The sequence below is a fragment of the Rhinatrema bivittatum genome, chromosome 2 (assembly GCF_901001135.1).
Source record: "Rhinatrema bivittatum chromosome 2, aRhiBiv1.1, whole genome shotgun sequence".
Taxonomy (NCBI): domain Eukaryota; kingdom Metazoa; phylum Chordata; class Amphibia; order Gymnophiona; family Rhinatrematidae; genus Rhinatrema; species Rhinatrema bivittatum.
In genome coordinates this window covers 599,842,956-599,864,506 of record NC_042616.1, presented here as the reverse complement: position 1 = coordinate 599,864,506, position 21,551 = coordinate 599,842,956, and the positions used below count along the sequence as shown (strand labels likewise).

Below are 21,551 nucleotides of genomic sequence, written 5' to 3'. Positions count from 1 at the left end.
CCTCCATTTCCTCACATATAAACCTGAGGGCTCGATTTATTAAGGCTTTTCTCCAATTCCTTGTCTATGGGGGAAAAGCTTAATAAGTCAAGCCCTTGGATTGTAAACCCTCTGGGGTAGAGAAATACCCACTGTGCCAGAATGTTACTCAGTTTGGGATTGGAAAGGTGAAAAATGAAATCCCAACCCCGGTCCTGTATGAGCTATGCATCCTCTTCATAAAAGCTTGGTTGTTTTTATTTACTCATGAAAGAAGGAATGAAAAAAAAACCAAAATGGAAACTAAAAATGTTCTGAATACAGGAAGCAGTTAGGACCCATAATCAGGAACCCAGATACTGGGGGAAGCAAGTGAAGTAAAAAGAACTTACAAATGCAGCCATGAGGCGCTTCCTTCGGGACTCCGTAGGGACGATAGTAACCCACTGCACAGGCTTCGCAGTTGACACCAGCCGTATTGTGCTGCACGGAGGAAAATAACCAGGGAAGAGAAAAGTAAGAAGAGAAAACAAGATTTAATAAGGCAGCTGTACCCACTTGTGTGCTCACTCCATCATGTTTAAACACAAATATATACTAGCAACTGTATCTGTTCTACGCCCGGGCGGCGAGCCTTTTTATTGGCACATATGCTTTTGTATGGAAGCGTTAGCTGCAAAGGAAAAACGAAATTGTTTTCACCCAGGGCAAGGGACGTGGAGGAACATTTGCTAAAGCCAGGGCTGGCAAAGTTTATTTACCAAGATGTCTCTCGCACTCCCCCACACCCCCTCTCCTCTCTCACACACACACACATTCTCTCTCACCGGCATCACCCTCCCCTCATATAGGTTCCCTCTCTCTGAAACCCACACTCAAGCATCCCCCTCACCCACCCTCTCTTACCTCCCATGCTCTCTCTCACACCCTCCCCACCCCCCCTCTTACCAACCATGCTCTCTGTCACCCCCCTCTCTCACACACACATTGTCTCTCTCACTGGCATCCCCCGCCCATGCTCTCTCTCACACCCTCTTGCTCTCTCTCACCCTCCCCTCCCCGACACACATTCTCTCTCACCGGCATGCCGCAGGACCTGCGCCATTCGCGGCGAAGATGAAGGCCCAGCACGCCGTTCACGGCACACGGGAGCCTTCCATTTTTGCCTTGAGCAGAAAATAGCAGTGGAGACCCCGGCATGCCGCAAACGGAGTGCATCCCGCGGCACACGCTCCGTTCGTGGCAAAGATGAAGGCCCGAGCGTGCCGATCGCGGCACATAGGGCCTTCCCTTGTTGCCGTGAATGGAGCACCGGGGCTTTCATCTTTGCCGTGGAGTGTGTGCTGCGGGACGTGCTTTGTTCGCGGCATGCCGGGGTCTCCTCTGCTATTTTCTGCCGCGATGGCTGCTGTCCTTCCGGTTTTGAATAGTCTTCCGGCGATGGAGGAAATCAGCGAGGTGAGGGAGGAAATCTGCGGGAAGTAGGAATTCTGCACAAAATCTGCATTCTGCAGTAGTGCTGAATTCCCCCAGGAGTACCTCTTGTAGCTGGTGTTGTGACATGGCCGCTGTACGGCGTGTTTGAGCCTCCAAGGTGGTCAGGGAGCCACCTGCGCCATCTATCGGTGGGCTGGGGAACATGCGCGAGCAGTGATGGACACACTACCAAGCCCGATACCTTATAGTGCCATCTACTGGCGGGCTGGGGAACATGCGCGAGCACTTACGGACACTGCCAAGCCCGATATATTATGGATTTTATTTATTTATTTATTTATTGTGTTTTATATACCGTCGTTCAGTTTGCCATCACAAATATCTTCCCTTTGTCTATAGTATGGTCCCAGAAACAAGTCAAATACACATCTACACCAAGGTTTTATTACCGCTTCAATTTTCAAAAGGGGTTTCGTGTGTAAAAATAGCATATATTCACGTAAGTGACATGTACAATCGAATATATTTCATAAACCTCGAGTACAAGTGCATATTTGCAGAATGGAACTTGTATTGTAGTGGGGGAAAAAGTGGCAGTCAAGGGATGTTCTGGGATGGAGTTCAGAAAGTAAGTTATTTATTTAAAAATTCTTATATTCGGCCTTTAGTAAATCAAATTATTCTAAGCGGATTGCAAAACATCAAATATAAAATAATGGGAATAAACAAAATAAGACAAACCACAAAAATAAATAATAAATAATAGCAGTTCATATGTATAATCTATTTCTATAAGGCTCATACTACCTTCAGCTCTTGGGATGTACAATCTCGGCATAAACGATTCTTACAGATTACTTGATGGGCATGGAGAAATTTTCTTTTTCTTATATCCAACTGTTCAAGATCTTTATCAGGTCCAATCTACTATTTCGAAACTATAGGAGAGTGCAGGAATTGCAAGTTGATTGACAGCTCAAAATCAATTTCAATTCCTAATAGTATCCTTTAGTCATCTTTTCTCTCAGCATTTTGTGCTGAATTGTTGCACCTTCATCCATCCTAGATATTTATACAGTATATGACTTGCTGCTGAAGTAAGTTCTTTTATGCTATGCTCCTCAGTCAGAGAGATGCTTTCAGTTGTGCTTAATTTTCCCGCACAGAAAGTCGCCTTAGCACATTTGTCCAGGCCAAAAGCCATACTGATGTCATCTGAGAAGCTCTCAACTATTCTAAGTTGAGTTAAAGCAGTAGGACCGGCTGCTGGGAGTGGGGCCTCTTGACAGACAATATAAGGAGGCAGCCTGTGGGTGAGTTCAGGAGGTCATGTGCAGGAACAATTAGTTTCATATCTTAAAAGTGTCCTCAAATAAGCATGTTTGCAGGATGGATTACATAGCTTTGTTCACTACTGAAGTTAGACAGATAAGTCTGTTGTTGCCTGCCCTCCTCCTTATTCACACTTTTATAGAGTGGGTCTATATCTGCTCTTCTCCAGTCTCTCAAAACCTCATCATCTTGACCATTTTAGTATCCTGGGGCATGCTGCGTATATCATTCATGGAAGATGCAACATACGCTTCAGCAACCTTTTCCTATAGGGGACTGATATCGCTGAAGCAACTTTACACGAAAGAAAAAGGGTAATGAGGCTCATGTATATTTTAATGATGCCTCTTATACATTTCAGTACTATGAGTCATGACTGCCTGAAATGCCTCGTTATATACTGAATGGCATTTTTGCTGCTACTCAGGTTTCTGAGGATGGATTTTTCAATTTTAGGACAGCATGTAAAATATCCATCCAAACCTCCAACTGGCTAATCACAAGCTTCAAACTAGATGAATCGGTCCCCAAAAAGTTACCTTTTTTAGCTCTCAAGTTATTCTGGTCACTCAAGGGTGCTTTAACTTTAACGATATGCCAGCTATGGCAAGCTTTTCAGCTTGTCTGAATTGCTGAGTTAGTGAAGTTGACATTAATTCTTTACGGACAAGAAAAAGGACTCTGACAATAGCATCATCACATGCACATATGGACTAAAACTGCTTTTGTAAGAGTTGAGATGGTATGGCAGGTGTTTTCTGTATTAAATTTCATACACAATCAGCACTGCACATACTGGGCTCCCAGGCAATTTCCTAGTAAAAGAGGCAATAGCAGATAAAATCTCCGATATTGTGTGAATCATAAATGAGTTTAAATGAAGAGCCTCCCAGTCTATCAGAAGGCAAGGACTATTCTAAAAATATGTGATTATCTGACTGTGGATAAACAGAGTTTATTATTTGCAAGGTATGAAGATTAAACACACATATGCATGTCTCTGCCCTTTTTTGATTAACCATGCCAATTTTTTTAGACAAAAACTTAACACTTAACATGCTGTAAAAGAAATATAACTAGCACGTAGTAGGATTTGTGATCAGATGATCTTTAAGGACACTAAGCATGGAGGAGAACATGTCTGGAAACTGTTTGCAATACATTTTATCACATACTATTTATGCTTCCACCAAGTAAGTACTGCATATACAGTATACTAGGGGCACACTGTATTGTTCACATCATCATGAATTAAACTTCCAAACTGTCTGTAGCAAAAAAAAAGCAACTACAGCAGCCCACTGAACCACCATATTACCTATAAGCACAGTAGACACATGCTGCTGTCATAGCGTTCAGTGTTCTCTGTAAATCAATGGCCCCAGTTGCAAAAGTGTATTGTCACATACATCATTAAAGTGAGAGCATGCAAGTGCTCAGCTGAGAGCCTACCATGTAAATCTAAAGATCTAAATCTAAAGGTCTGCTGTTTAACCCATGCAACCACTGGGAAATGTGGAGGTTGCGATACCTATTAATATACTGATGTTGCTGCCCATTCATTTTTGGGACATCACAGATGCCTTCTTCAGATTTCTCTTCAGCAGTGACGGAAAAATCAGATTCTATTCCCACAGATTTGCATTTTTTTAAATATATATTCTGCAGATGCTACCACAGGCAGCAACACATGCAAGGCTGCCATTAACACCCATCTGCTGACTGCCATGCTCAGGATATCATTTGTATACATCGTATACAGCAATCAACATCTGCTGTAATAAACCATCTTCACAAACACATGTGCTAGCTTCCAGCCCACCTGTCATATAAAGAGACCACTTTACTTTTATGTGCAGGCTGAGCTGAATTGTTTTGTGCCATCACTCCTCACAGCCAATTCTAATTTCTTCTCTTTTCTCTTCTGCATCCCTCCCTCTGCAGAAATGCACAGAATGATAGCCTTGGAACAGCAATCTCTAGTCCCTCTCCCTCTTTCAAAAGCATTGGCTTAGCGTGCCTGACCCTTTCAGGACAAGAATCTCGCCAGGCACAGAATTACTGAAAGAATGCAAAATTCTGCCAACAGTTTTTCCAGGAAATAAAAAAAGTTACAGCTAAATCTTGGAGTTTTATCCACCTAACAAATGCTGATTGCCTATAATCTGATTTCCTGTCTAATTGATCAGATGTCATTCGCTCTATCTTCCTCCCCCCTCCAAAATCAAATCAAATGGAAAATGGGACTTGATGATGAACATGGACAGGTAGGTAAGTGCAGTCAGAAATAAAAGTGTATTTGAATTTAATGTTAAAGAGACAATTGAAGCTGATACTAGATACAGATTCTTTGAAAAAGGTGACATATAACTATTGCAATGCTCTATACGTAAGACTTCCGGGAAAATTAACTTGTAGATTATAGATCATGCAAAATACTGCTGCGTAGTTATTAACAAACAGCTCTACACCTGTTTCAGCTGGGTCATTACTGTTACAGTTACAATGCTTCCCATTTCACTATGGCGTCAATTCAAGTGCCTTGTACTGGCATTTAAAATAATGAAAGGTCATTGTCCTCCTCACTTAAATGGGAAGTTAAAATGGTGCTGTAGTGGTAGAGTCCCCAGTCTGCACAGAAATGTCAATTACAGCTTCCAGCAGAAAAGGGTCTTTCATCATGTACAACTGTAGAACCCTGCCCTTTCAGCTGCCATTCCTTCATTCTGGAACTGTTCACCACCTCAGCTTAGAGATGAAAAGAATTTGCTATGTTTTAGGAAGGGTCTAAACACATGGCTAATGTCTGTACGGGGGTAAATTCAGGTTTGCCGGACAAGCCTCGGATAGAGTTAAGGGCAGAGTTTAAAATATTGTCATTGTTTGCTTGCTATATGTTATGCATATTTATGTCATATAATGTGATTTTGTGTACTTGATTTTTTTGAGTGATATTTTAGCTGGAAAGGGATTGATAAGTCAATAAGTGAAATGAAAATGAAAAGCAAACAGTAGCCAAGGAGCCAGTTCAGCTGTTTTCCTCTGTACTACAGAATCGTTTATGGAAATACAGTCTTTCCTGAAATGGAGGATAGGTACTCCTGGGGGAATTCTGCACGACTCCACAATACAGAACATAAGAACATAAGAAATTGCCATGCTAGGTCAGACCAAGGGTCCATCAAGCCCAGCATCCTGTTTCCAAAAGAGGCCAAACCAGGCCACAAGAACCTGGCAAGTACCCAAACACCAAGAAGATCCCATGCTACTGATGCAATTAATAGCAGTGGCTATTCCCTAAGTAAACTTGATTAATAGCCGTTAATGGACTTCCCCTCCAAGAACTTATCCAAACCTTTTTTGAACCCATCTATACTAACTGCACTAATCACATCCTCTGGCAACAAATTCCAGAGCTTAATTGTGCATTGAGTGAAAAAGAATTTTCTCCGATTAGTCTTAAATGTGCTACTTGCTAACTTCATGAAATGCCCCCTAGTCCTTCTATTATTCGAAAATGTAAATAACCGAGTCACATCTACTTGTTCAAGACCTCTCATGATCTTAAAGACCTCTATCATATCCCCCCTCAGCCGTCTCTTCTCCAAGCTGAACAGCCCTAACCTCTTCAGCTTTTCCTCATAGGGGAGCTGTTCCATCCCCTTTATCCTTTTGGTTGCTCTTCTCTGTACCTTCTCCATCGCAACTATATCTTTTTTGAGATGCGGCGACCAGAATTGTACACAGTATTCAAGGTGCAGCCTCTCCATGGAGCGATACAGAGACATTATGACATTTTCCGTTCTATTAACCATTCCCTTCCTAATAATTCCTAACATTCTATTTGTTTTTTTTGTCTGCTGCAGCACACTGAGCCGACGATTTTAAAGTATTATCCACTATGATGCCTAGATCTTTTTCCTGGGTGGTAGCTCCTAATATGGAACCTAACATCGTGTAATTACAGCAAGGGTTATTTTTCCCTATATGCAACACCTTGCACTTGTCCACATTAAATTTCATCTGCCATTTGGATGCCCAATCTTCCAGTCTTGCAAGGTCCTCCTGTAATGTATCACAGTCCGCTTGTGATTTAACTACTCTGAATAATTTTGTATCATCCACAAATTTGATAACCTCACTCGTCGTATTCCTTTCCAGATCATTTATATATATATTGAAAAGCACCGGTCCAAGTACAGATCCCTGAGGCACTCCACTGTTTACCCTTTTCCACTGAGAAAATTGACCATTTAATCCTTCTCTCTGTCTTTTAACCAGTTTGTAATCCACGAAAGGACATTGCTTCCTATCCCATTACTTTTTAGTTTTCTTAGAAGCCTCTCATGAGGGACTTTGTCAAACGCCTTCTCAAAATCCAAATACACTACATCTACCGGTTCACTTTTATCCATATGTTTATTAACCCCTTCAAAAAAATGAAGCAGATTTGTTAGGCAAGGCTTCCCTTGGGTAAATCCATGTTGACTGTGTTCCATTAAATCATGTCTTTCTATATGCTCTACAATTTTGATCTTGAGAATAGTTTTCACTATTTTTCCCGGCACTGAAGTCAGGTTCACTGGTCTATAGTTACCCAGATCACCCCTGGAGCCTTTTTTAAATATTGGGGTTACATTTGCCACCCTCCAGTCTTCAGATACAATGGATGATTTTAATGATAGGTGATTTCCCCTTGGCACAGATTTTACCTTTCTCTGCACAGAATCAGTGAAGAGCCAGCTCCACGGGAAGAACAGCTGACACAGGAAGAACAGCTGACACAGGAAGAACAGCTGACACATTAAGAGCCAGGATCTACCAGAAGAGGAAGAGCCACTGAAGAGCACAGGCTTGTGCGAGTGTGATAATGTGAAGAGCCTGGCTCTGCAAGTCTACCAAAGCGGAGGAGCCACCCAGTTGCAGTGGATTCTGCATGAAAAGTAGGCTTGCGTATGAGCTGCAATAACAGCTGGCTCCATGAGCCCGCCCGTGGAGGAGAAGTCAGTACAGCTGACATCTGATTCTTCAGAAGGGCCAGTCTCCACGAGAACTCTGGAGTCCCGGAGCCAGCAAGCACAGGAAGAGGAACAGCTAAATAGGTGTCCCTAGAAACCCTTCCTGTGAGAATAGGCTAGAACATGCCAGGAAGTCAGACTGCCCGGCTCTTCTAGGGACCTCAGTTTGCAGCTCCTGCCTTGCATGTGCTCTAAAGCCAGCTTGCTACTATCTGCCTCCCGTCTCTGCTGATAGTGGAGGATAAGGCTGTAAGTTGTTGTTTTTTTCTTAGACTCATGCAAACTCACTTCTTTTCTTTTGTCTTCCTACCCATCTCCTGTCGTCTTCCTCCTCCTCCTCCTACTAACCCTTCTCAATCCTGAATCATCTTCCTCCTCCTATCAACCGGCCCCCTTTGATCCAACATCTTCCTTCCTCGCCCATCACCCCCCCCATATTGTATTATTTTGCATAATAATTGTGCTGAATTTTGCAATATTTACAAGTTTTGTGCACAAAATGTTTAATTTTTTTGTACCGAATTCCCCCAGGAGTAGAAAATGTAGGTGAAACACAACAGCTCTAATAATACTGTACTAAGCAAACAAAGCTCAGTACAGCAGCAGGATATACTAGACAAAGATATCTCTTCTTCTCTCATCATTTGCCCTCATATTATTAAAGATCATTAATCTTCTTTAACCTAAGTCAATTGTCCTGATTCACTTAAGTTTTTTTTCCCCATAGCTACAGAAGGTGAGATAAACCTTGGTGAACCAGCCCCAACCTGTTTGAGTTAAGAAATTTAACTTGCTTTGCGGTATTAAGAAGCCAATCTGCAGGTACTTAAAATAAAGGCATTTCAGATGTTATTGGCAAATTTACTGAGGAATGATTAACAGGTTCTTCTTATTCTTATATTGGAAGAGATATGCAATCACCCATAACTCATGTGCATATGTGCATCCGCATGTGTGCACATACTGCAGCCAGGTTTTGGGAATCTGGCTACACAGCACTTCACTGATAGTATTCAAAGATTACAAAAACATTTTGGAGTGTGACCGATCAAAGGCATTCTTGTCAGAAAGTTATTATTAAAATGATTTGTGCAGCGCATACCAGATGTACCCAGCACTTTACAGACACACATAATGGGCAGTCCCTACTCCTTGAAGCTTGCAATCTAATCAAGATGTATTGAGGAGAATGTGTTGCCATTTATGATGCAAAATGAATGAGGGGTCTCTGACTGAAGTGTATAGCAGTAGTATACACTTCAGTCAGAGGAGGACAGGATTTGGTGAGAGAGGTAACGGTGGAGGGGCCGCTTGGCAATAGTGATCATAATATGATCAAATTTGATTTAATGACTGGAAGGGGGACAGTAAGCAAATCCACGGCTCTCGTGCCAAACTTTCAAAAGGGAAACTTTGATAAAATGAGAAAAATTGTAAGAAAAAAAACCAGAAAGAAGCAGCTACAAAGGTAAAAAGTGTGCAAGAGGCGTGGTCATTGTTAAAAAATACCATCCTAGAAGCACAGTCCAGATGTATTCCACACATTAAAAAAGGTGGAAAGATTACTTTGGCTAGGGGTACCAGACAGGGGTGCCCTTTATCCCCTCTGTTATTTGTTCTTTCTTTGGACCCGTTGTTACGAACCTTGGAGGAAACCCAAGGTTCGTAGCAGGGATCCAGAGGGGGCTAGTGGAGTTCAAATCGGCAGCTTTTGTGGATGACCTTCTACTGCACCTGACAAATCCCACACAATCACTCCCAGCTGCTCTACAGGTAATCTCAGAGTATGGCTTACACGCAGTTCTTAAATTAAATCTTGAAAAATTGGAGGCAATGGTGATAGGAAGGACTGACACTACTCCCTGGCATGGAGAGTTTCCCTTGAAATGGGCATCTGATCAAATTAAATATTTAGGGGTCTGGGTACCTAAGCGCATGGATGATTTATATGCTTTTAATGTGCCACAGTTACAACAGAAAATGGAAAGATCGGTATCTGCATGGATGCATCTCCCTCTCTCACTTATAGGATGCATACACTTACTGAAAATGACTGTGCTGCCCCGGTGGCTGTATGTTCTCAGTGTCCTCCCACTCCTCTCACTCAAGCTACCCTGACTAAATTCCAGAGAGTGGTGACTAAATTTCTATGGTGTGGGAAAAGACCACGGTTGGCCTTGCAAATACTGATGAGACCGACGTCAGTAGGAGGATTTGGCCTCCCAGACTTGAAATTATACAATCATGCGATCAATCTGAGGCACATTGGCGACTGGATTCAAGGCACATCACATTTCTCCGACACTCTTTTTGAATCACAATTACTCTCTCCTATTTCGCCAAGTTATGCCCTACATGTGGCAACTGCGTCTATATCGACAACCATCAACTCTGGACTTCTATTGAGACCACTACGGCAGACGTGGAAGTGGCTTGTGCAAAAGGCATCATTACCGGCTGGTGCATCATCACCCCTCCCGTTCTGCGGCAATCCAACTTTCCCAGTGGGCTCTGGAGCCTCCAAATTCCGTGCCTGGGAACAGTTAAAACTTACCTGTATTGGCCAAATGATACATGCAGATGGGACTTTCATTGACTTTCCTGGGCTCTGCATCCTCTATGGTATCTCGTCCAGGGACTTTTTTCAATATTTCCAAGCTCGGCATTATGTGAGTTCACTGGGTCAATCCAACTTCTCGGACACTAAGTGGCAATTTCTGCGTACGTGGTTTGATTCAGATACTCCACAAAAACACTCTATCTCATATTTTTACAGACAGCTGGAAAACACTTACAAACAGTGGTCCCTGGAGGGAGGTGAGACTTAAATGGCAATTGGAACCAATAGCTGTTTCAGTGTTGAAATCTGCCTTTGCCATGACGAAAAAGATAACCAGCAATACGCTTCTGATGGAGGCTCGCTATAAAATTATTTACAGAATGTATATTTCTCCACACCAAGCGTATAGAGTGGGGTTTGCCACTACGGATGCATGTATAAAGTGTGGCTCAGTGGGAGCGCATCTGGGTCACTCTTTTTGGAGTTGCCTGGTACTGCAAAACCTTTGGAAGAAGGTCTTCCACTCCATAAATCATACTTTGGGTCTAAAGATACCACTTTCTCCACTGGTGGCACTCTTCGGGATCTTCCCTCAAACATTCCAGGGGAAGAAGGGACATAGCATATGGATTACAAAAGTTTGCTCATTGGCCTGTAAAGCCATCCTTACAGTATGGAGGAAACCAGAGGGGCCATCCTTGTCATGCTGGCGCTCGCCTATCATACAATTGCTAACGATGGAAACTTTGGCTTCTAGCCACTTGTCGTTACGGACTAGGACGGCTATCAATGCAGTCTAGATGCCGTTTATTCTAACTTTGCCGCAGGACTCGAAAAGTCTCTTTCTTAACCGTATAGATGTTTGAGACATGGAATTCATGGTGCTCCTACACCCTCTTAGATGTTATAGACTTGACATACTGCTCAGACTTTTTCTTTTTGGGTCCCTTTCGGTGCACGGGTGGGGCGGGCGGGTTGGGGGAGGGGGAGGGATAGGTAGGGATTTCTGAGGGAGAAATGTAAGATCATAAAGTCTACAGTTGTATGATATGTAAAAGAACACATTATGTATCATATGTCGCTCTTTGTGTGTTGTTCATTTCTGTTCAAAAATAAAAACAGATTTACCATAAAAAAGGTGAAAAGAAGGCAAAACGATTACTGGCATGGTTAAAAGGGGAGGTGAAAGAAGCTATTTTAGCCAAAAGATCTTCATTCAAAAATTGGAAGAAGGATCCAACAGAAGAAAATAGGATAATCCATAAGCATTGACAAGTTAAATGTAAGACATTGATAAGACAGGCTAAGAGAGAATTTGAAAAGAAGTTGGCCATAGAGGCAAAACCTCACAATAAAAACTTTTTTAAATATATCCAAAGCAGAAAGCCTGTGAGGGAGTCAGTTGGACCATTAGATGATCGAGGGGTTAAAGGGGCACTTAGAGAAGATAAGGGCATCGCGGAAAGATTAAATGATTTCTTTGCTTCTTTGTGTGACTGCTAAAATTCTACCCTCCCGACATTGCAATGTTTCGGCGGCACAGCTCGCCTGCTTCAGGGGATTCCTCTCGTTTTACTGACCAATACCGGTTCCTTCCCCACAGCACAAAACTTTCAGCGCTGAAAGTTCGCGCTGAAAGCCTATACTTAGAGTGTTGCCTGTGCTGGCCATGGTAGGCCCACGGCCAGGTCGTCTCACCCTCTTCTACCTACTTCAGCATCTGGCTCCACTTCCCTCGCGGCGGTGGGTCACCGCCTATGACCTTGGGCCATCCTCACTGCCCCTCTCTCCATGACAGACTCCTGTGCTCCTAGCATGGTCCACAGAGAGTCGCCGCCACCCCGCACCATGCCCCTCCTTAGGTGCACGCGTGTGCATCCCTTGTTCTTTTAAAGGGGCCGCGGCGAGAACCTATCCTGTGGCCCCGAGTGATGACATCACTGGACTCCGGTATATAAGGCCAGGCCCAGCCTCTGGTTAGTTGCCTTTGCAATAGGTCTCCACGCTAGAGGTGTACTTCGTTGCTCTCCCCGGTGACTACCTCCATGTTCCTGGTTCCTGTTCCTTCCGTGTTCCTGATCCTAGTCCTGTTACTTCATCTGTTAAGAACATAAGAACATAAGAAATTGCCATGCTAGGTCAGACCAAGGGTCCATCAAGCCCAGCATCCTGTTTCCAACAGAAGCCAAACCAGGCCACAAGAACCTGGCAATTACCCAAACACTAAGAAGATCCCATGCTACTGATGCAATTAATAGCAGTGGCTATTCCCTAAGTAAACTTGATTAAAGCCGTTAATGGACTTCTCCTCCAAGAATTTATCCAAACCTTTTTTGAACCCTGTGCTTCGTGTTTGTTCCATTGATATACTGATTGTCTCCTGGAACTGACCTCTGCTTTGCCTGACCACGCTACTGTTCATCTCCTGGACTTTGACTTTAGCCTTGCCCAATTACGCCTTTGATTTTCTCCCGGACCTGACCTTTGCCTTGCCATTGCCTTCTGCCTACCACCTGCCCTGACTTCGGCCTGTTCCACGATGCCTCTGAAGTCTTAACACTGGACTTGGCTCTTCAGGCTTTGGCCTGCTTTTACCTGGGCGCCCCCTGTCTGACTTTTGTTCCTTTAGGCACCCGGGTCTCCAGGACACTGTCCCATCCAGTACAGACTTTCCTCTACATACGTTGCTGGCCCCTGGCTGACCTCATTTCCCAGAAGACCTTGGATGGAGGCCCACCTAACTCCAGCCAGCCCTGGCACCCAAGGGCTCAACCTGTGGGGAACGAGGACTGGTATTGGCGAAGCTCAGGCCGGCCTCCGTCAGTCAGCCAGCTCCGCCTACCGACGGTGGGGTCCCGTAGGGCCTCCCCTACGGGTAGCGCTAACCCCACCTCAGCCAAGGGTCCACCTCCTGTGCAACATAGGCACCTTCATTTTTGGTTTTTATTGTTCCTTATTCTTCCTGGGAATGTAATAGGGTTTTATTATGACAAGAAGAAAAACAGGAGAAACTCAGTTGAAAAAAAAAAGACTCATCATTTTTCTGGGTAAATATTAGAGTTTTTTTTGGTGGACAGAATCCAGGACCATGTAACAAGATTAAGCAGATTTTTCCACCCACCTACTCAGCAGCCTCCCCATCTCTACTCTCATCCCCTGCCTCGCATGTCCCTCTCTCCCCCCCACCCCCACCCTGCCGAGAATCTCCCTTTCCTCCTCCCGCCCCCACACTGCAACAGCATTCATCCTTATTGGTGGTGGCTCCAGGCTTTTCCTCTCTCCTTCAGCAGCCTGCTTACTCCCACGTTCTGCAGCACTGCCCTTCTGCTTTTGTCCAGGAACAGGAAGTGCTTCAAATGCATTTGCAGCACTGGACAGCAAGCACTTTGGCTGCTTAGGGGAGAGAGGAGGAGGTGGAACTTGAAACACAGCAATGGCAGCACTGGAGGGCGAGTGCTTTCACTGGTGGGGAGTGGGACTTGAAACACAGCATGCGCTTTGGCCCCACGCGGTCTCCCAGCAGTGGCTGGAGGTCTTGAAATGCTGAATTTGCAGCTCTGGAGCAGCATTTTAATCGTCCTAAAATCAGGGTGAATATCGGTTTAAAACGATTGTCACCTTTGGAAAAATCGGGGAATTTATGGGTAAAATTCGGTTTAAACTGAAAATATAGGACCCTAGCTATGCTATACTCCTGAAGTCAATCCCAGCAAGCCCATGTTTTAAGCGTCATACCAAACACAGTTTATAAAATGCTGCTCTTATTATAGATTTAAACTGAGACTACAGTGTGAAGGAAGGGTCAAACAAAACCTGAGGTTGAGAACTTCTAATGATAATAGATAACATGGCCATTTAAGACCATTTACAGCTGATGGGACTTCAGGAGGACTTTACCCATACAATTTCATTTTATTTTCATTCATCCAACTCTCATTCTTAATAATATAGTCTTCCAGCTGCAAGAATGTAGATTTTAAACTATCTCTGACCGGTAAGTAAAGCTGGATTTTCGAGCTTATCCCATAATGCTGTAATATGTTCCTTGAAGGGCAGATATACACATTAAATAGTACAGTTCATAGGGCAGAACTCTGAGGAACACTTGACTTAACCTTCCTTATGGATGAGTAATTATTTCCCATTTTTAATTGCTGAGTCCTGATAAAAGAAATAAAATCACTTCAACATTTGTCCTCTCACCCTAATCTTTCATAACCAATCTAGCAACACTTTATGACTAAGAGTCAGTGGCGGATTCACGATGTCGGCCCGGCCTGGGTATTCGCCATCCAGGCCAGCCCAGGACACATCACGTGGTCTGCCGAGCGTGGCTCTGTCACGGCCGCGCACGGCAAACCACATGACTGGAGCGATCGGCCCACCAGGGGATGCCCGATTCCCTGGTGGGCCGATCCACCCCTGCTAAGAGTGTCCAAAGCTGCAAACACATCAAGCAACACCAATATGGTTGAAACCTCACTCTCCTATTCATGAAGGAGGGAGTCACTCACCGGAGCCTGTAAGGTTTCAGTTCTCTGGACCATCTGAAACCCACATTGATGAGCACCCAAAATAGTTTTCTGATCTAAAAACTTTTTTACATTTTTCCAGGATCTTTGCCAATAATAGTAAATTTGAGATTGATCAGCATTTGGCTAAATCACTGTCTGTGTCAATGAAGTATTTAAATTGTACACTGATTTTAAAAAGCATTTACATGCATAAAACTGGGTTTTACTTAAGTAAATGCACTTTACTTGAGGAAATGTGCTTTTGAAAATTACTACAAAATATGCCTGTGATGGAGTATACCAAAAACTCCCTTAAACTACCTTAAGGGACTGGCCACAGAGATCTAGCCAAGTCTTCCTCAAGGATCAGCCCTGCAAGTCCCACTCTCTGGAGGGGAGTGGGTCTTGAAACACAGTATGCACTTTGCCCCCACACTGTCTTCCAGCAGTAGCCTAACATAAGTTGGCAGGGCTCAGAAGGGTTAGAGATGCCCCAGGGAGCAGGCAGGAAACAGGAATATGCCAAGACCTGTTAAGTCTGATACCCACTATTTATAGGATACCTGAACTTCAAGAAGAGCTACCTAATTTGTTTGTTTTACTTTGCACTGAGTTTGTTTTCACTGCAAATAAACTATACTTAAGGAACAGCCAGAGGCTGTCTCCCTTTTTCTCTGGCTTTTTCCAAGCTGCTACCGCTCAAGTTACCATAATGCCATTGAATTGTCTGTAGGATTTACTCGCGCGAATGGGTTATGAAAATTGCTACAACTGTGTGTTACATTTACGCATTTAACTCATTTGTAAATTACCTCCTTAATAGGGATGTGAATCGTTTTTTGACGATTTAAAATATCGTCCGATATATTTTAAATCGTCAAAAATCGTTAGGGCCACGATACAATACCAATTCCCCCGATTTATCGTCAAAAATCGTAAATCGGGGGAAGGGGGAGGGCAGGAAAACCGGCACACTAAAACACCCTAAAACCCACCCCTGACCCTTTAAATTAAATCCCCCACCCTCCCGAACCCCCCCCCCCAAATGCCTTAAATTACCTGGGGGTCCAACGGCGGTCCAGAACGGCCTCCTGCAATTGAATCGTGTTGTCTTCAGCCGGCGCCATTCTGCGCCGCCATTTTGCAAAATGGCGGCACAAAATGGCGGCGGCCATAGACCAACACGATTCGACTGCAGGAGGTCGTTCCGGACCCCCGCTGGACTTTTGGCAAGTCTTGTGGGGGTCAGGAGGCCCCCCCAAGCTGGCCAAAAGTCCCTGGGGGTCCAGCGGGGGTCCGGGAGCGATCTCCTGCCGCGAATCGTTTTCCGTACGGAAAATGGCGCCGGCAGGAGATCGACTACAGGAGGTCGTTCAGCGGGGGTCCGGAACCCCCGCTGAACCCCCGCTGAACAACCTCCTGCAGTCGATCTCCTGCCGGCGCCATTTTCCGTACGGAAAACGATTCGCGGCAGGAAATCGCTCCCGGACCCCCGCTGGACCCCCAGGGACTTTTGGCCAGCTTGGGGGGGCCTCCTGACCCCCACAAGACTTGCCAAAAGTCCAGCGGGGGTCCGGAACGACCTCCTGCAGTCGAATCGTGTTGGTCTATGGCCGCCGCCATTTTGCAAAATGGCGGCGCAGAATGGCACCGGCTGAAGACAACACGATTCAATTGCAGGAGGCCGTTCCGGACCGCCACTGGACCCCCAGGTAATTTAAGGCATTTGGGGGGGGTTCGGGAGGGTGGGGGATTTAATTTAAAGGGTCGGGGGTGGGTTTTAGGGTGTTTTAGTGTGCCGGTTTTCCTGCCCTCCCCCTTCCCCCGATTTAGCTACAGACCGCTGCTGGACCCCCAGGTAATTTAAGGCATTTGGGGGGGTTCGGGAGGGTGGGGGATTTAATTTAAAGGGTCGGGGGTGGGTTTTAGGGTGTTTTAGTGTGCCGGTTTTCCTGCCCTCCCCCTTCCCCCAATTTAGCTACGGACCGCCACTGGACCCCCAGGTAATTTAAGGCATTTGGGGGGGGGGTTCAGGAGGGTGGGGGATTTAATTTAAAGGGTCGGGGTGGGTTTTAGGGGGTTTTAGTGTGCCGGTTCACGATTTTAACGATTTTCACGATACTCTAAACACCCAAACGGCGACGATACGATTCCCTCCCCCTCCCAGCCGAAATCGATCGTTAAGACGATCGAGGACACGATTCACATCTCTACTCCTTAATGATTAAATTAACAAAATGCTCTTTGTGACTTTGAATGATCCAGAATGAACAGGGTTCAAAAGAAGATGCCAAAGACTTAATAAAAGACATTAAAGCTCCCACTTCTAATTTTGTCATGCTATAAAATGAATCCCAGCACAGTTCAATATTAAAATAGCTATTACTACTTTCCCTTATCAACCATTCATCCTTCTTAAGGGTGATATGAAGAGCATCTATTTTGGCACTAAAATATTTTGCCAATGCATTGTGGTCTATATAATTAGCAGTCTTGTTAGGCAAGGGTTTCTCACGTAATTGTTTAACAATCCAGCACAACTCTGGTGGCTGAATCATTGATTTCTGTAATTTGAGAGAAATAAATGCTTTCTTCGCTTGAGCAAAGGACTTCTTAAATTGTATATTTTTATATTCTTTTTTCCTGTCAGGATTATAAGAATTATGCCATTGATGTTCTACATGTCACAGTTTCCTCTTAAGAGCCAACAACACTTTGTAAACCAGGGCACTTGTTCAGTTAGATGCCACACTTTCACAATCTTTAATGGGACAAAAAATTGTAAAACTGGCCAACTAAAGATTCTACATCTTCTTCTTCACAGTCTGAAGAAGGATGATCTTTTAAATACTGAGATTCAAAGTAAACTATATCAGTTAAACCTCGATGTATTTTACAATTGACAGATTGTTAAATTATTTGTTCTTTGGGAGCAGATGAGAGTCTGAATTTCATCATCAAATGATCTGTTCTCTTTTAATCCTATTCCGATCTATCCACTAATCTGGAATAAACTGTAGATCGAGGATAAGCCCACTTTGTGGGTAGGAGAGTTTACCATTTGTGTCACCCCAACGAAGTTGTCACAGATAGCACCTCATCATTAACATACCATTGACGACATTCATGTATGCATACACTCTGAAGTTATCAATCACTAATAGCACATACCAGCCTACTAACATATCAACAAGAAATGAGTGAACTTCCTTTCTGTCTTGGGGGAGAGGAGTGTTGCATAAAAGGCAAATTGACAAAGTCTCAGATTTCAGAACCAAACCTTCATACGCTTCCCTCTTCCTTTGCTGGGTCCGAGCGTCGCGCTTTCAGTCACGCGGGTCATAGTGCGCCATTCAGGCCCTGCAGGGGAGGAGGGAGGGCTTGCAAGAGTCACTGCAAAGTCGTCCTCTTCCTCCTCCTCCTTCTGTTTTATGATTGAAGCAGGTGAATGAATGGATCGGGGGGGGGAGACGGACAGAGGTAAAGACTGTGCTGTCCCCACTGTCACCAATGCTTTATTTGCAGGAAGGAAGAGGCACATAGGGGGGGCCATGCTCTGTTCAACTGCCACCAAAGCTTCCTTTCCGCGAGGGCCCCCAGTCTCCCGTGGCAATTTGTCTATTTATTTGCAGTGTTGCATACAAAGACCACACTTTATACATACTGAGGCCAATATTCAGTAGGCTGAAACTTCCCACTGAATATACTTGTTTAAAATTATCCAGCTACATATAGCCAGATAGCTTTAACCCTAACCGGCCATTGATTGAATATGGCCGGTTAGTCCTAAAGTTATCCAGCCTCAAGTGGTCGGATAACTCGCTACTTACCCAGATATAATTCAGAGTTATCCGGGTAAGTAGCGCATCCCGGCTTGATGCCCACCCCCCTCCCCCACCACCACCACATGTATCTACCTCCCCACCCCCCTCGAGTGTCCCACAACTTGGCAATTTAAAAATTTCCTAAGATGAGCGCAGCTGCCCCGAGCCTCCCCCTCACTCCCTGTTAAGAAACATAGAATGTCCCTTCTCTGCCTCCCCTCAATCATCCCCCTCCCCCACTCCTGGGTGATACCCTCCCACCCCCCATTACTACAAAATTGGACCGTGGACCCACTTAGGCTATTACCTATGTGGTGTTTCCAGCTGATCCACTTTTGTAGGTAACGAGTGGGTGGGAGTTTATCAGCCAGGAGTGGGGGAGGGGGGATGACAGAGGGGAGACAGAAGAGGGACATTTTACGTTTTTTAGCAGGGAGGGTGGAGGCCTGGGCTGGTGGCGATTGTCTTGGGAAATTTTTAAATTGCCAAGTTGTGCGACACCCAAGGGGGAAGAGGTGGTGGGTTATTGGGCATAAGGCCGGGAGGCCTGTGACTTTTTTTTTTCTAAGACGCTCTTACTTACCCGGATGTCTCTGAAGATATCTGGGCAAGAGGCGAGTTATCTGGCCACTTGAATCTGGATAACTTTTAGGCCTGATCTGAAACAGGCCTAAAGTTATCCGGCTAACCTAGCTCAATATAACCAATATTCTGCTAGGTTAACCAGATAAATCAACCACTCTCTGGAACGCCTTCAAAATGTCCCTTTTTTTATCCATCTAAATTATAGCTGGATAACTACTTTCTGTACTATAATTTAGACGGATACGTGGATGAATATGCCACATTTGCCATTTAAATGGATAACTTTTAAGTTATCTGTCTAAATTGCTTTTGAATATGGACTTCAATGTAATTACAATGACAATATTGATCAAGCCAGGGAACACCGCTCCAAGTTTCTTTCTTTACACTGATCTTAAAGATTCAATGTAGAGCAAGAGCTTTTTTGGTACTGCACCTATTTGGTGGAATAAATTACCAATTTATATCAGACATGTATTAAACTATTTTACTTTTCATAAAATGATTAAAACACGTGAGTTCTTGAATATTTGGGGGATTTAATTGTACTGGTTATGAGTGATATGGTCAGGTAGAAAGTGTTTAGATGGGCAGGCTATTCAGTTTGTAGTTTTTGGTTGAGTTTATGTTGCTGAATTGGTTAATGTTGTGGCTGGTTAATATGGGTGGTTGAGGGTAGCAGATTGTACCCACTGTCTGACAGGTCTTTCAACAGAATGGATTATGGTATTAATGCACGCGATAATAATGCTAGCACAAATGCAAACTTTGGGAAGGGCCAGGATTAGGGAGGAATCTGGGCAGGATTTATGAAAATGAGGGGCAATATCACATTGTTTTAACACCAGAAACAACTATACCTTTTTTCCTTTCATTAAGCTGTGCGATATGACCGAAACGCCCATAATGCAATTCGCAATCAATTTTTTGAATTGTATTTCAGTAAGCGAGCAAGAGCCTCTGGGGAGGCCCTCACAGTGTGCAACTATTTATATGCTAACTATAGGAGGGGCATCTAATAGCTCTAGATGAGGGGTTGCTGGTTTAGGGGCCAGTTTTTCATGTAGAGTGAGACATACGAACAGTATAGTACACCTCGGTGAAGATTTTAAATCATTTGGAGTGAGGAAAGTCTTGCAAAGATGAAATTTTGTACTATGTTATCTCGGCCTAGTTTGATGGTACCTCAAGCTATTAGATGCCCCTTCTATAGAGATATAAATACTTGACTATTATGAGGGTCCTATAGATAGTCAGTCTCTCTTTCTCTTTCTCTCTCCCCCCAAGAAGCAAAATAGGAATTATCGTAGGGTGTGAAATGTTTACCATACTACTGATACAAAGCAGTATGGTATCATGTGGTGTGGTAATTCTAAGATGTCCATAAACACACCCCTTTTTCTTAGCACGGGCATTATCCATGAGTTATTATCACATTTTGATGAATCTAGGGGTAAGTTTGTAATATTGTGTTTAATGCTTTGGACAATTATTTTTATTTAAGAAGGCAATATAGAAATAATTGTAATAAAATAACTAAAATGAAAATAAAGTTATTTTACATTCAAGCATGGACTATGGCAATACATAATCAGAGTAAATGTATTATATAGGAGTTCTGACTGGTGTAATCTCATACCTGGCAGTTCATGCAGACCCCTCCTCCTTCATAACGCCCATGGATGTTTAAACTTGCTCTACGTTGATCAACTTCAGGATCATAATAGCAGTCAGTGGCATGCCCATGACAGTTACACACTGAAAAATTAATAGCATCAATTAGGAACTTTTCTCTCTAATGAATTTCTCTCTTGCTTTTCTTCCCTTATTATTTTTTTTTTTTTAAATTTCTGTGCTGAACAAAAACCGTGACTCAGTGTTTCTGCATAATTTGTAAGAATCCACCATAACACATGAGAACAGTCTTCTATCACTGCCCAACGCACATGCAGCCCCAGGACTGTGACATATTACTCAAGAGCAACATCATCACTATTCACTTATATCTATCTTAAATTCCCATGAAAATCTTTTATATGAAGTAAGAAATATTTTTTTTTTTTGGGGGGCGGGGGGTCTTTACAAGCACATTTGTGGAAATGTATTTAAAACCAGAAACTGGAGCAGTGCAGGAGAGAGAGAGAGAGAGAGAGAGAGAGAGAGATGCTGAGGATCATGGTCACTCGTTCCAGGATATTTAAGACTTTGAACAGTCCCTACTTTTCTTTCTGCATTTAGAGGTGGGCTTTGAACACGATGACCTGGAGATCCCTGTATGCCTAAGCATAAACTCTGACTTCAT

The 21,551-nt window shown here is 43.8% G+C and overlaps 1 protein-coding gene across 1 annotated transcript in view; it reads right to left on the bottom strand.

Moving 5' to 3' along the window:
- LAMA3 (laminin subunit alpha 3) overlaps window positions 1–21,551 on the bottom strand; it is a 469,061-nt gene that overhangs the window by 276,417 nt on the left and 171,093 nt on the right. The window contains 2 exon segments of the mRNA XM_029591143.1: window positions 372–462; window positions 20,889–21,007. Coding sequence (XP_029447003.1) covers window positions 372–462; window positions 20,889–21,007 — 210 coding nt within the window.